We start from the raw sequence: 15,191 nt of genomic DNA on the forward strand, positions 1-15,191 counted from the left end.
CCACACGTGCACACTTCGAGTCAGGTGTTACAATTTTTATAACTATGTCCATCCAATCCCTGCTTGTCCACCCCCCAGTTCTGCCCCGTTCCACCCCCCCGGCACACCCCTTCGAGAATTGAGTCTGGGGGAGTTTGGGACCCTTCTTTCATCATCTGCCTCTTCATCAAAGCACGTGCAGCCCTTGGAGGCCGTTGTCCATGTTTTACATTCCCGGGGCAGGCATTAGGGTAGAAGACTAAACAACTAATGGACTTAATGGAGTTTTGATATGGGAAGGGGGTTTGATATGTAGAACTGTTAGGCTCCTGCTGTTACTTCTACTGGAAAATACCGATAGAAGATATAACATCATGAGAAACACACTACAGGTACATTTAAAATCTACATAACTACTACTAAAATCTATAAAAATTAAAAAAATCTAAAAAAAAATAAAAAATTGAAAAACTCTACTCAACAATGTAAGTAATGTCTCAATGACCGTTCTCTATACTTATTTTAAAAGTGCTACTAGAACTAGTAGCAACTAGCTGTAGGCAAAGCCACATTTTATTACACTGACATGAAAATGTAGGCTTCAGTTTATTGCTCTGTGCAACCCAGGCAGGTAGAACCAACAGGGAAGTGTTCACAGCACCAAGCCTGACAGAGTTCAAAAAGCATTCGGACATGCTCTCAGGCACATGGTGTGGTTCTTGGGGCTGACTTGTGCAGAGCCAGGAGTTTGATGTTGATGATCGCTTCTAACTCAGGAGATTGCATGATGCTATGGGCACATTTTCTGAGTGACTAGTCTTCCTGTTACTACTGCTTCTTGACTGAAGTTTCCCCAGGTGGGAATTTCACCACATGTGACAACCTGGCAGAAAAAAAATAAAAAATTGTGCAATATAAAGGTTGACAAAAGTGAGTTTTTGTTCCTCGTTCCTGTGGTGTTTCAGAGTTTTATGTTATTGCACAATCTTTATAAATTTTCCAGATGAAAAGTAGGGCATGACTGACAATGTGTGATGACTGAATTGGAGGTAATAGGAGTCTAGATAAAAGGCAGTGGAAGAATAGAGACAATTTTAATTAAAAAAATAATCTTAACTATTCTCTTTAACATCATGTCTGATAAAATGGGGGCTGAGCTTTGTAAAATCTTTTTTGCTTTTCTAGCTATAGAGCAGATCAACACTTTCTAAATCCTAGATTGTACACTGGCATATATGTGTGGTTGTAGGGACAATAAAAGATTCTGGACTACTGTAAAGCCTTTATTTTAAATAAATCTTATGATTCTGTCTTTCCTTTTACCAAAGGGTTTAGTTGTAATTCTCAGCATTTCACTGAAGGTCATGTAGCTGGAACATCTCACAGTGAAAGCTGATCTTTTGCTAGTTTAAATAACATTGTTTATTCTTTTTAAATTTGTGATACTCCTACAAGCTGGTAGTTTTGTCAACATAATTAATATGGTCATGTATTAAACTTGTCACTCTACAGCATAAACTGTGAAAACAAGGTTTGAGTTTTGTAGTTTGGATGTGTTCTTTCAGATTTTTAAATCAGATATATAATTGTAAATAGAAGAAAAAAATACTGAGAAATGATGGCTTTAAGAGCAATTTATTAAACAAAGAGGATTTTGTGTAGGTTTTGGGAAATGAGCTAGTTCCGTGCCATCCCAGAACCAATAGACATCATTCCATGATATCTGCTTTTATTCTGGGAGTGAAAACAGGAAGGAATTACTTTCAGTTTCAGTTTCATTCCCAGCTTTGAACGACGGTCTTCATTGAACTGAAGTAGTTAGAAGATCCATAACAGACAAAATATATTACTAGTTTAAATTAAACTGGATTATTTTTGAAGAGGAACTAGGTTTATTTTTTTATTTTAAAGCTTTTGATTCTATTAAAAATTAGTGCCTATTCCATTCTTTTTTAGAGTTCCCCTGAGACTTAAAAGAAGTATCTCTCAAGGTTGGTGCTGCTATTAGTAAATGTTCTTTCTGGTGTGGTGTATTTCTGTTTGGAGGGGGATGTGTGTTTGTTTGTTTGTGTTTTGTGGGTTTTTTTTTGTTTTGTTTTGTTTTTGTTAATTCCTTTGGCAACCTGGAAGAGTAGAAGGAAAAAGACAAGCAGTTGGCCCTTTCACTCATGGTGTTCTGCTTAGCATCTCACTCCCCTGTGTGAGCCCACTTTTTTTATCTTGTGAAGGTGAAAACTGGATAGGTGTTATTTAGTAGTACCACTTCAGAAGTGGAATAGTTTTAAAAGAACTGAATAGGGGGTAGCGTGGCAGCATGTCTGCTCCAGTATTTACCCAGCAGGTTTTGTAGTCAGCATCAATACCCTGAACCAGCTGCTCTGAAATTACTGCGGTAATTTGTTCATATGAATTGCATGATGTTTCTGAATGGCTACACAGTGGAGTCTTGCACATCCCAATGCTTTCCTCTGACTTGGGGATGATTTCTGGATACTCAAAGCATGAATGCAGGCATAGGTAATTCAGATTTATGTGGTGATGGAGACATAGCTTAGAAGGAAGCTGAGACATTTAAGGTTATTTTACCTTGTATTTGTAATTCAGCTTTCCCATATGGTTTAGACAGGCAAATATCTTTTATCAGTAATAAATAGAGAACACTGAATAACTCTTTTGTGAAATTATATATTACAAACATTGTGAAATAAAAATGTTCTTTTGCAGAACAACTGTAAGCAGATCCACGATGATGCAAGGTGAGTAAAAAATAAACAAAATGTCATATTTTGTTAATATCAAAGATAGCATGGGTCCTTCCAAGGTGTTCAAGCAATATTCATCATCATGGCGAGGCTTCGCGAACGAAGATTTGGGAAGGCTCTATCCACATTTGCTACAGGCACGACAAGCAATATTAGCTTAGCTATTAGTTTACCTTCTACTTATATGAAATATATATGAAAGTGTTAAATTGAAATTTTAATATCGAATATTTTACAAAACATAGAGCTTACATTTTCAGTTCTTGATTTCTGGAGTGATATAAAAATAATAAATAAGTAATCTTGAAGTTCAAGTTATTTGTGCTTAAAAACTGAAGTTGGTAAATGTTTTTAAATTCATAGAGCTCCCAGTGTGCTGGTGAGGTAGTACTACAGTCTGAACTTGTAGAAGTTGGGAGAAGCTGTTTCACATAGAGGGGAGTGGCTCATTTCCATGTTCTGTGCTGAAGGGCAGCCTGTCGGTTTCCTGGCAATGCTTGGATTTAAAGCTTCCTTCTAAATATCAGTGCACAAAGGCACCTGTGGTGCAGACAGAGTGAACTGATCCTGCTTGGGCAGGGCTTGGACTAGGTGATCTCAGGAGGTCCATTTTGAGCCAAATGATTCCGTGACTTATTCATGACATCATGGGCAATACTTGCCTTTTTTTCTGAGCTTTAGGGACCAGAACTCCTTTAAGTTATACTGATGTTTAATATACACACTGTTCATAAATATGAGCTTGATGTACAGTTTTTGCTATACAGAAAAGAGCTGCCTAATTTATGTGTGTATTCTGGAAAAGGGGGCAGTGTTGGGGATCTTTCTGCCTAGGGTAGGAGGAAAAGATCAATACTCAGAGAGTATATTCCATTCTTCCAGGACCTCAACCTGCCACAGCACCTGGAGTCCCCTTTGACTCCCCTCAGCACGTCCCTGGGCCTTACCAAGGTAGGTTGCTTGGTTACAGACCTGCGATACTATTAGGAAATAACCATGGGGAATATGGGGTTGTACAAGTGTGATCATCTCCAATTTACTGCTATTCATTCTATAAAGTTTCTTTTAATTTCTGCTTTGCTGGAAAGTAATTTCTTTCTTTTTTGAATGTATGCTGAGCAGTACCAACAGCAGTAGGAGTTAAAAATGTCAGATATTCTCCTGTGGTCACTGTGGGGAGTTTGCTAGGGAGGTGTTTTTGATCAAACTTCCCTGCTAGGGAGGTTAACTGATGGAAAGCAATTAATGTGTGGCAGCTTCTTACTGATGATCAGATTTTTGTAATTGTTATTTCAGTATTTCACTTTATTTTTCTCAAGAAATCCAGAACTGAAGAAAATTGTTTTCCTCCTGCAGTTCTGCTGGTCCCCGTATTCCGTTCCCGTTTCTTGCTCTGTTGCTGTACTTAGCACGTGGTTATACTTTATACTTTCTCTCACTTGCTTTTCTCCTTTTCTTTCTTATTTTCTGTTCTACATTCAAAATGCAACGCTCCTAAACAGCTTCTCTTGTTCTGCCAATGACTGCTTTCTGAAGCACCGAATCACAGTGTGCAATATCTAACAATCAGGCTCAAACCATAAATTACAGATAAAATGCAAAATGTTTGGCCTAAGTTACTGTGCTGTTCATAAGTTAAAGCTTTTGCATCTTGCAACAAGGCAATCTGAGGTCTGTAAGTACAGACCTTGGCTTCAGCAAGGAATGAACATTCACTGCCTGTGCCATGAAGGTCACGGGAGCATTTTTATTTTGAATAATTGTATGTGCACCCTCTTGCACACAATAGCAGTAGATAATTTATGTGTAAGCCTCAGACATAAAAGTGATTTTGTGTTCTCAAAGGGTGGATTCTTCTCTGGGGTGAGCTGGCCACCTATGAATTTTAAGCCATAGCTGTTTACATCACCCAGTACTGACCTGGTTATGGCCACAGCCTGATCTTTCAAATGTAACAGTCCATGTATTGTAACATAATGTGAAATTTGGTGCTGAGCTGGTGTGGGCTAAAGATAAGTCTACAAGTCAGTATCTCGAACTATTTGTACAGCTCCACAAAAATAACTCTTTGTGCCTTCTTCACTGTGCTCACTTCTGAGTAAAAGTGAGTAAAATCCTCCGTGTGAGACTGAAAGCCTGTCTGCCTACCAGCAGGTATTAAAAAAGGGAAAAAAATACAGTTGTTGTTCTGTAACTTTCACTCTCAACTTCCGCAGCTTCAGCGACAAGGGTAGAGGAAGGCAGGGCTCTGAGCCCAGGGGGACAAGGGATGGGCCGTGACACCAAGGCAGTGCTGCCTGTGCCATCTGCTGGGCTGCCGAGCACTTACACCTTGCAGTGCTCCCTGAGAGCTTGTTATCTGTTCAGCACCAGTTGGAGACTTGACATTCACAAAACGTGGAACTCTTTCCTCCTTTACTACGCACCTCCTCTGTGAAGGAGTTGTGCATTTTCTGGGTTTTGACGGAGAATCCATTAAACAAATGGGAAAGTGCAGTTTTTAGGTCACAGACTTCTGGTTTGAAAACTACAGATAATCTTTGCTAAAAGGGCATTTCCTTTCACGTAAGTAGAAGGTGTCATTTCAGGAAAACTTTATCTTAAAATTACTCATTTGTTCAACTGACAACTTGTAAATGCCAGTGCTTTTTTTGGAATTTAAAGCCTTCTGTCTTTTCTACTTAGAAATAACCTTCATTCATTTATTTCTAATTTTTGAATTGCCTATTTTATGTGAATGATATTTCTGCTATATTCAAGAAAGCTGCATTTATTTATTTTGTTTGGGTTTTATCTGAGACATTAGAACTTCCCAATCCAGTGTAACTTCCTTCATGAAGGTTGTTGTATTCATAACTGAAATATAGAAGGTATAAGGATCTCCACAGTTCAAAACAGTGAACCAAATAATCTTTTGAAGATCAATGGGGCAATTCTTTTCCAATATCTAACTTTCATAACTGTCTCTCTCTTACCATGCCAAATGTCTCAGGTGCAGGGAACTATGGCTTCCAAGCACAGCCCATGGGATTCCCAGGCGGACCTGCTTTTCCACCTGTCCAGAACCAGCCCGTCATGCAGGGGGGGACAATTTGGATGCCTATCCCTCCTTCTATTCCCAACTGCCCTCCCGGACTGGAATACCTCACACAGGTACCTGCACCTTTCCTCCTTCCAGAGATGGGGGATTCACTTGGGAAGCAGCCTGCATCCATGAAAAGGCAAAATAAAGCATCTGGCTGTGTTGCAGCTGTGTGGGTTGCTGCTTTTGGGCTGCTAAGCAAAGCCTCAGATGCATCTCTGTGTGTGGAGGTGCCTGTTATGGCTCTAGAACTTGTCCAAGTAAGATGCTAAAGGACGAGGGGCACAGGACTATTGTACATCCTTCCCGTTCCTGAAGCTACTGTTTGTGAGATGTAACATGATTTGGCAAGGTGTATACAACAAATATTTGTAATATAGGCAACTGTAGAACATTAGAGGTGCTTAATTTCTACATACTTTTTTCACACCACTTCATAATGTTGTTAGTAAAGTGCTAGTCAGACTTCACAACCTAGAGAATGCTAATAGCAAAATTGTTTCCATATTATAGATATGTCCTTGTACTATAAAATACAATTCACCTCATCACTGGCAAGATTAACACTGCATATTGTTGCAAGTTCTGCAAATTGCTAAAAAAGAAAAGCAATGATGAGGAGAGGCTGATTTTCCCTGAATTTCCCTCAGAGCTGAGCAGTAGCTGAGCTTCCGCTCTAAAATGTCTCAGTTTCCTTCTTTTGTCTGCATGGAGGCTCTGGGACCTGTGATGTCGGATCTCTGTCAGGCTCCGAGTCCTGAAAGGAGCACAGGCATGTTAGTCCTGTGTGCTTGTACCCAGACCAGTTTGGGTACAGCTCCTGCCATCAGCTCCAGTGCTCTGGAACACTGTTCTGCTGAACTGACAGTGGACAGGACAAGGAGGGGGTGTGAACTACTCCCACAGCTTTATTGGTAGATGATCTGCCTCTATGCAATGTATTGATCCACAAATTTTCATTCTGAAATGAAACAGCAATGGCTCTTAAAACTACATTTCTCTTAGTTACAGCTTGTTAACTATTTATTCTGTTTAATTTTTGAACCATGGACAGATTGACCAGATATTAATTCATCAGCAAATTGAACTTCTTGAGAGTAAGTACAAAGTATTTAAATCTAATAATCCCAAAAACAGTAAAGTTTAGACTTTCTTTAACACTAGGTATTTAAGGTGGATAATCACCTTTCACTTTCCTGCCTCTGGTAACCTGTCTCAATTCCTGCAGAAGTTATGGAGGAGAGGAAGGAGAAATTAAGAGGGAAGAGGATTTTAAGCAGGTTCTACACAGCAATGAAACTGAATAATCTTGGTAGCTAGTTATAGATAAAGTCACACATTTCTAATATTATTAATTTACAATGATTTCTACTCTCCTCTCTTCCCTACTTAAAGATCTTTTCTGTCATATCCCACCTAATTCCATAGACTGGCATGTGGCTTTGATGCTGTTTACAGGCAATCCTGCTGTTTTAGCAAACTCAATGGCTTTTTTTCTGTTCCCCTCATTCCGTTCACTTTAAGAACATCAAAGTCATGTTATCAGTGTCTTTCAAATAGAAGAAATAAAATGGACCATACATCTCACTGACACCCAATGTTACTGTATTTTCTTTCCATAAAACTTAAAAGAGTGCTTTCATTTGTTATAGAAATTAATTAAAATTTCTCTCCTGGTTCTTGTTGCTTTCAATGTGCGCTGCTGTGAATCTTGACTGTGAGGCTTTTTAGTGGCCTTCTCATTCTGAACATATTTGTACCCTTTTCTGGCTTCACCCCCCGATTCACAAGTGTTTTTAATTCTCATCTGTTCAGCTCTTCCCTGAGAATCTTCCATGCTGTTACTGGTAACTGTGGTGCTTGCTCTGGCAGCAGGTGTCCGTGTCTGGTGGGGGGGGAATGGGGACTAGTGGAAATCTCTGTGCTCTTTCTGCCTGTCCTTGTTCATGGTTAACTTCTCTCTGAACTTCTTCATCAGGCTTCTCTGCTTCAGGGTCCTTCCTCCCGTTACCCTTTGCCAGCAGCTGCCTCTGAAGGACTTTGAGCAAGGCTTGCCTTCCCAAAGGGTAGCTGTGGAGTTAGCAGGGAGAGATTTCTGACCAGACTTCTCCTATTTTTCAGTTTTGACTGGCTTTGAAACACAGAACAAATATGAGCTCAAGAATGCACTGGGGCAAAGGGTGTACTTTGCAGCAGAGGACACTGACTGCCTTACCAGGAATTGCTGTGGGCCATCACGACCCTTCACCATCCGGATTATAGACAACATGGGCCGTGAGGTGATAACGCTGCAGAGGCCACTCCGCTGTTCTTCGTGCTGCTGTCCCTGCTGTTTGCAGGAGGTGAGTTGCTGCCTCTCACCGCCTTCCTTCAGATGGCACAGGGACCTCTTATGCAGTTTTAAGATGAGGTCTTGGATCAGGAGGTGAGGTGAAACAAATCAGGTTTTGCCCGTATGTTGTGGAAAGAGAGATTGGTGGGATTTATGAGTGGGATTCTTAGTCTGGGAAGAAGGAAGTGTGCTGCAACACTTGGACTCACCCTGGACATTTCCAATTATGGTAATGAAAAATCTGATTGAACAGCATGTCAGGGAACTTGTGGCTAGTGCTGAAATCTGCACTGAAGGTGGACTTGGAATGGAAGAGTAAGACAATGGCTTTCATAAAATAACAGCTAGATTTTTCGTTCTACAGCTGTGAAAGCTACAGTGAAATTCAATTCACAAGATCATGAGTTTTTTTAATGATAACATAATTCTGGGATGATTCAACTTCTGCAACTTTAAATCTGAACCTACTTAGAACTATTACTCAGGGATTTGTAGTAGCTGCACCCTCTAATGTCTTCACTTACTGTATTTCTTTCACTGGACTTTGATGTTTATACTGTAGATGCATAGCTTGTGTCTCTTACTGTTTTCTTGAAGGCAAAAGTTGAATTTGAGGTCTGCAATCTGAGTGCAGTCTTCTGAAAACGCTCACAAAAAATTCCATGCAGGTCATGCCTTGAAAGGCCAGATTGTTGTGGAAAAATACATTTTGGTTTTTTTGTATGCTGTTGTGGGTTTTGTTCACAAGCATATCAAAGCATGAACACTCACTTGGAGGTTTTCTCTTTCCTGCAAAGGTGGAAGTTCAGGCACCTCCAGGAACAAGAGTTGGTTATGTTGTCCAGAACTGGCATGCCTGCCTGCCAAAGTTTACCATTCAAGATGAGAAAGGAATGGATATACTGAAAATTACTGGCCCATGTGTTGTCTGCAGCTGTTGTGAGGATGTTAATTTTGAGGTATGGAAAGCTAAAAATTGTTTGCGTGTATCTGTTTTCAGATAGTAGCTTGATAGTAGTTTGTGGCTCAACTTATACAACAGTTCAGTAGACAGGTAATATATTAAGTAATTAGTACATAATCTTTTAATGCTGGTATAATCAACTCACTTCTCTAGATATCTAAATTACTCTAGATAAAACAGACAAAATGCCAGAAATTACATCTTAAAGCCACTCATTCATGTTCAGTGAGAATAATTCCCTGTGGCTGCACACAAATTAGTTAATTAAAATATTGAGGAGCAAAGTCTTTTTGAATGTATTATGTTAGGCCCTAACAAAAAATATTATTCTCAGCTGTATTAGGTATTTATTGAAATGACTTTCTACAATCACATATTTAATAATTTAATAATCATTCAATGAACTAGTAAATCAAGATAATTTAAACCTAAAATAGAGTCGAATGACTGAGAATTTGCAACTTTCACTTTAAATTAATAGTGATTAATGCACATTAAGTAGTAGATATACTAGCCTACCATTTAATATTTAAAATAATGTTGCAAAGGGTTACTGAAGTAAATTTAGTATGATTTTATTTTGGGAACTAGTCTTTCAGATGACCCAGAAGACTGGACCTGACTTCAGGAAACATAATGTCGACAAAGGGCTAATCTCTGCTTTGGAACAGAAGAATGTAGTTTGTTTAATTTTCACTTGAGCAGTTCCTGATAAATGGAAGGAGAAAATAATTCACCCTCTTGGCTAACAGACAACACTTCCAGGAGGGGGTGTGTGTGTGTGTGTGTGCATGTGGTAGCTGTCTCCCAGCACATTGAACTTGCAGTCAGATTCAGAATTAAGTTCATGGCTGTGCTACTAAAGAATGACTTTCTGATAGTCTGATTGCCTTTTGGTACAAACACTTGCATTCAGTAATCACATTAATTCACATAACATAGTCTGAAGCTTTCAAATGGACCTACCCTGAAATGGATTTGGGAATATTATGAATGACAAATTTCATGATGTTGTTTTGATTTTATATTAAACCAGGTGAAGTCTCTGGATGAGACTTGTACTGTTGGGAGGATTTCTAAGCATTGGACTGGGTTTGTGAAAGAAGCCTTTACAGATGCAGATAACTTTGGAATCACATTCCCAATGGACCTTGATGTGAAAATGAAAGCTGTTATGATTGGAGCTTGCTTCCTTATTGTAAGTCTGTTGTTCACTAATATTTGAACAGGAACTAACTTTTTCATCTTCATGTTCAGATTGTACTGGTAAAGGATTTGATTCTGAGCTCCTTGAAGTGGGTGACAGCTTCTGAACTTCAATGTGTAAAACTGACCATAAAAGGCAATACAGAATTAGTTTAGATAATAAGCTTGTTCCAGACTACATGAAGTGCTAATTGTATTTAAGAAGAGCTTTGTATATAATGGGACTGAAAAAACCTGTAGAGGGAAGACTCCTTACAGACTCAGTAGCAGAAGAAAGCAAGTTTATATGAATGTTGAAACCAGAAAAATACAGATCAGCAGTAGCCAAGAGACCCATGCAAAGCCAGAGCAGTCTGCTGAGCTGGTGGACAGTTGAATGCTGCAGCCAGCTCGTCCTGACTCTCCTTGGAAGTAAGTGAAGCACTGAGCTGAGCAGGACTAAATGCTCTCAGAGGAGTAATTTCCAAATGGAGAGGCTACTGTGGAGGCTAAGCACGTTGAACTTGTTAGAGCATTTCTCAGCTATACTCAGAGTCTGCTGTGTCAATATTGCAGTGCAGTTCTCTTTGCTCTTTGAAAACAGGGTGCAACACGCTTGTGTTTCCACTTACCTGTGCAATTCTGCATCAGTATAATTTCAAAATGTGCACTGCTTCTGTGCTGGCAGGGCTGCAGAGGGAGAGGAAAGGGGCATGTGAAACACCTTGCGTGTGGGAAGGTCTCACCAGCCTCTAACAGCCCTGTGCACAAACCAGGCTTTGTTTAACTGTGTGTGTTCCTGTGCATGAAGTACAGCATTAGTGAGTTTGAGCAAGCCAGGACTCCAAGCACAGAAAACGGGCCCCCCACATGTAAACTTAATCATTATTACAATGGAATCCAGTTTGAGGTAAAATGAAAGAGACTGAGTCAGGTTGAACAAAGCCAGGGCAAGAATCCCAAATAAAGGATCACTAGCTTTGGCTAGTGATAAAAGTTTCCATGTTGGTCTTTCACCATCTCTCTCTGTGGGTGTCCCGTGCTGAGAGACCCAAGTGATGAGGGCATGGCAACAGGCACCCCCACCTTCTTGTCATTTGAGGTTTCAGAGAGGAAGGTGAACACCTTGCAGAGCAGCCAGGAGATCTCTGAAATAAGAACCACATTAAGTATTTGTTTGTTTGCTTTTTTTTGCCCCCTAAGGACTTCATGTTTTTTGAGCATGGTGCTGATAAGAACCAGCGATCAGGAGTTTGGTGATGAAATCTAGAAGTTTTATATAGAAGAAAGAAGAACCTGGATGTCCCAACTTCCCAGTGAATTGCAGAGCTCCAGTAATAATGTGAGAAATGTACATATTACAGTTACATTTCTAGAAGGGAAAAGCCTTATGATCTTCTTTTTCTTGGTGGTTTTTTTTTTTTTTTTTTTTTATACTCTGGTGAAATAGTTTGTAGTGTTGAAATAAAAATCCTTTATCTGCACAGGTGAATACTGTGATTGTAGAAATATATGGCAACCTTTTTATTCCTGAGAGATTTGGAATTGTAAAGTAACTACTTATAGTAATACTTTAATTCCTAAAAAAGAGGACTACTTCTATATTCAATATTAATGTTAGCAGTGAGCCTAATAAAGAGATGCTGATCTTTTCCTGTGTATCCTTTGGTTGTTTTACCTTGGTGTTCACATCCTGTAGTTTTCAACTTCTTATCCAAATATTTCAAATATAAACATTCAAAACAATGTAATGGATGTGAAAAGAACTATCTGAAATCAGTCTAAAATTGTATTAATTTGGTGTATTGGGTCTGTCTTCGTTTTGCCACAGCTGCCCTCCCAGTGCTGTGCTTTGTGTTGGTAGCTGGAAAGGTGTTGATAACACATCAGTGTTTTGGCTACTGCTGAGCAGAGCTGGCACGGCATTAGTGCTGTCTCTCAACATTCCAGCCCCCATCAGTAGGCTGGGAGTGGGTAAGATCCTGGGAGGGAACACAACTAGACCAGCTGACCCAAATTGATCAAAGGGATATTCCATACCATATGATGTCAGCTCAGATATAAAAGCTAAGAAAAGGAGGAGGAGGAAGCAGGGGCATTAATGTTTGCCTTCTGAACCAACTGCTACATGTGCTGAAGCCTTGCTTCCCAGGAAGTGGCCAGACATCACTTGCTGTAGAAGAAAGAAGAGAATTAGAAGAATATGGTTGTTTTTTTTCTCTTTGTGCGCACACAGACTTTCACTTTTGCTTTAGTAAACTGACATATCTCAACCTATGAATCCTTTTCCATCTTACTTTCTCTTCCTTATGCAGCTGAGAAGGAGGTGTGATAAAGTGGCTTGGTGTGCAACTGGCATCCAGCCAAGGTCAGCCCACCACATCTGGTGATAAATATGTTGTCAAGTATGACTCCTAAGTGTTTCCTGATTTTGGTTGTTTTGAAACTTAAAGTTTATATTTTCAGTAATAGAAATTAGAGGAGACAGGAAATATATATGTCTGTGTTTGCTTCTTTTTAATAATCCTTTAGTAATTGCTTTGTGCATGAGTGTGTCCTGAGGCAAGGCAAAACTAGTTAGTTACTTTTCTGTTTCTCCAGTTATCTTTCCTCCTCATTTTTTTCCATGGTTTTCATGGATTTTAAGTCTGCCTGTCAGTGTGAGGGTGCAGTAATAATAAACAGAACAATTCCACTTCAAAAGCAGACACGTGAAATGTGTATATTATGCCTTTTTAAAGTTAGCTTCTGCTGCTAAAGTTCCTTGTATGTGGAATTGCTGGAGGTGCATTTTTAATTCATCAACACTATTCTTAGGGAATTAATTTATTATTATTATTTTGAAAAAAATTTGTGCTTTAATAACCAGCTATTAATTAATGAGATATCAGAAATTCAGTCTCGCTAAAATCTGCTAAAAGTTTATGATTGCTTGAATAAGGAATAGAAGCTACATATATTAGAAATCAAAGTAAAAGACCCAGGACCAGACCTGTCCTCTAGGGATTCATATGGGTAAGTCCACCATTATCACCCCTGCAAAGGGGTGACACACAGCTTCAGTTCTCCCTGTAGCTCTGAAGTCCCAGGCTCAAGCCCATTTGATAGCTGACTTCAGCAGGGAGCGGAGTTACTCAAATAAATATTCCATAAAGATTGTTTTGGAGATACTTGAAAGGACCTATTTACTTCCATGGCAAGTGCTGCATAGTGTTTAAATTTACAATTTGCATTAGAGTGAAGTCTGTGGCTGTTTGACAAAAGGTTTGAATAATACTTTGCAAGTAAGCAAAGCAGGGATCCCTTTGCCCATGGTAAAAAGAACCTTGGTATCATAAATTCATCCACTGTCAATAAACTGGGGAATGTATGCAAATTTAAGAAAGGCATTAGGAGCTTGGGCTAATACAGCATAACCAGGAGACTTTATTTTCATTCCTCCAGGTAATTAAATTTTTTTTGTTCAAATGTTGTTCTTAGGTATTCAGCATAAGTCCTGAAAACTCCATTGCCTCAACAGTCTTGCATATGAAATTACAAAGGAAAAATCATGTACATCTCTGCAGAGCAGTAAGGGAAGAATGTGAGAACGTTAATGGTTAAGAATGATCAGCTTCACGTCAAGATGTGGTGGAAAAAAACTGTTGCAACTCTCATATCTTAAGGAGAATTTCAGTTGCAAACAGTAACAATTCTGTGAAATATAATCAAAGCAAAGATATCTGTGCTTAAAACAGGTTTCTCAAATACAGTGAATCCCAACAATGAAGTTGTGCTGTTGCCATTTAGATTTTTGGATTTTATGCTGCTGAAGTCTAGTGGTCAAATTACTCCAGCTTGTTCCTTTACCACGTATTTAGCAAAATTAGTAAATTAGGTGAAGAATTAGATAACCCAAGAGAAAGCTAAGAGACTGAGTCAGGTTGAACAAAGGCTCTAGTAGCTCCCTGTCACCATTCACAGGGAGACTTCAATACATTACTGATTTTGTTCTGGGGAGAATTTATCTTCTGTTCTATAGATATATTTGACCTATCCCTTAGTTCTAGTTTATTTACATGTTTTACCTGATAACACTTCATTAATGACACTGTTATTAAAGACAGCAGTGATGATTATGTATACATGAGAGCATTGCAGCATACCAAAGAGGGAGAAGAGATGAAAACAGGGATATATGACTGCATCTCCTATTTTTCGATGGGTGGCAGTGTTAGCACAGAAATTATTTTTTCACTGCTTAAAACCTGGCTATGAGATCCACAGGCGGTTTGCTTAGATGTCATTCTGATTTTCTTAGTGGAAGAATTTCAGATTACACTATGTCCAAAGTATGTATTCCCTACATGAGTGTGGAAAGCTCGATGTGTCTTTCCCACCCAAGCAGTAAAATCCTAAGCTTCAAATGCAATTATGCACCACTAGGAAAATTAAAAAATGTGCATGAAAGTATGTTAAACCATGATTGATTTAGAATACTTAGACAAAATACTGTGTAATGTCCTTAAAGTTGCATTAGTCTTGGTAAATGGTGTAATTTGGAATTGGACTATGATTTCTGACAGAATTTACTACTGAAAGCAAAAAGTTATTAATATACCACAGCAGGGTACATCAAAGCAAACAGGCTGATTTCGTTGCTGCTTTAATGTCACTGATTTATGTCTGAGGTGCATTTAGCCCCCTAGACATGAGATAGACTCAGTGTGCATGGCTATGACGTGGACCACACTGCAGGGCAGTGGAGGAGAGGGCGAGGGACAGGAGACCTGTGCCAGGCAGGCCTAGGAATCTGCTCCAGTCTTCCCCCCAGGCTTTGGTTGTGTTTTTCTCTGTTACATTTAAACTTGCTGCTCATGCCTCAGCTGGTTTAACCTTTAGCTGACC

At 39.3% G+C, this 15,191-nt stretch overlaps 1 protein-coding gene across 3 annotated transcripts in view; it reads left to right on the plus strand.

Moving 5' to 3' along the window:
• Window positions 1-11,965, plus strand: part of PLSCR1 (phospholipid scramblase 1) — a 14,473-nt gene extending 2,508 nt beyond the window's left edge. For all 3 annotated transcript variants that reach the window (XM_017833823.1, XM_017833824.1, XM_017833825.1), the window contains exons 2-10: window positions 1,936-1,970; window positions 2,704-2,735; window positions 3,624-3,692; window positions 5,734-5,894; window positions 6,878-6,920; window positions 7,945-8,165; window positions 8,953-9,114; window positions 10,156-10,317; window positions 11,508-11,965. In XM_017833823.1, the coding sequence (XP_017689312.1) occupies window positions 2,726-2,735; window positions 3,624-3,692; window positions 5,734-5,894; window positions 6,878-6,920; window positions 7,945-8,165; window positions 8,953-9,114; window positions 10,156-10,317; window positions 11,508-11,564 (885 nt within the window). In that variant the 5' untranslated portion in view covers window positions 1,936-1,970; window positions 2,704-2,725 and the 3' untranslated portion in view covers window positions 11,565-11,965. The remainder of the gene's footprint in view (window positions 1-1,935; window positions 1,971-2,703; window positions 2,736-3,623; window positions 3,693-5,733; window positions 5,895-6,877; window positions 6,921-7,944; window positions 8,166-8,952; window positions 9,115-10,155; window positions 10,318-11,507) is intronic.
• The last annotated feature ends 3,226 nt before the right edge of the window (window positions 11,966-15,191 follow it).

This window comes from Lepidothrix coronata, unplaced genomic scaffold, assembly GCF_001604755.1.
Source record: "Lepidothrix coronata isolate B3197 unplaced genomic scaffold, Lepidothrix_coronata-1.0 Scaffold221, whole genome shotgun sequence".
Lineage (NCBI taxonomy): Eukaryota > Metazoa > Chordata > Aves > Passeriformes > Pipridae > Lepidothrix > Lepidothrix coronata.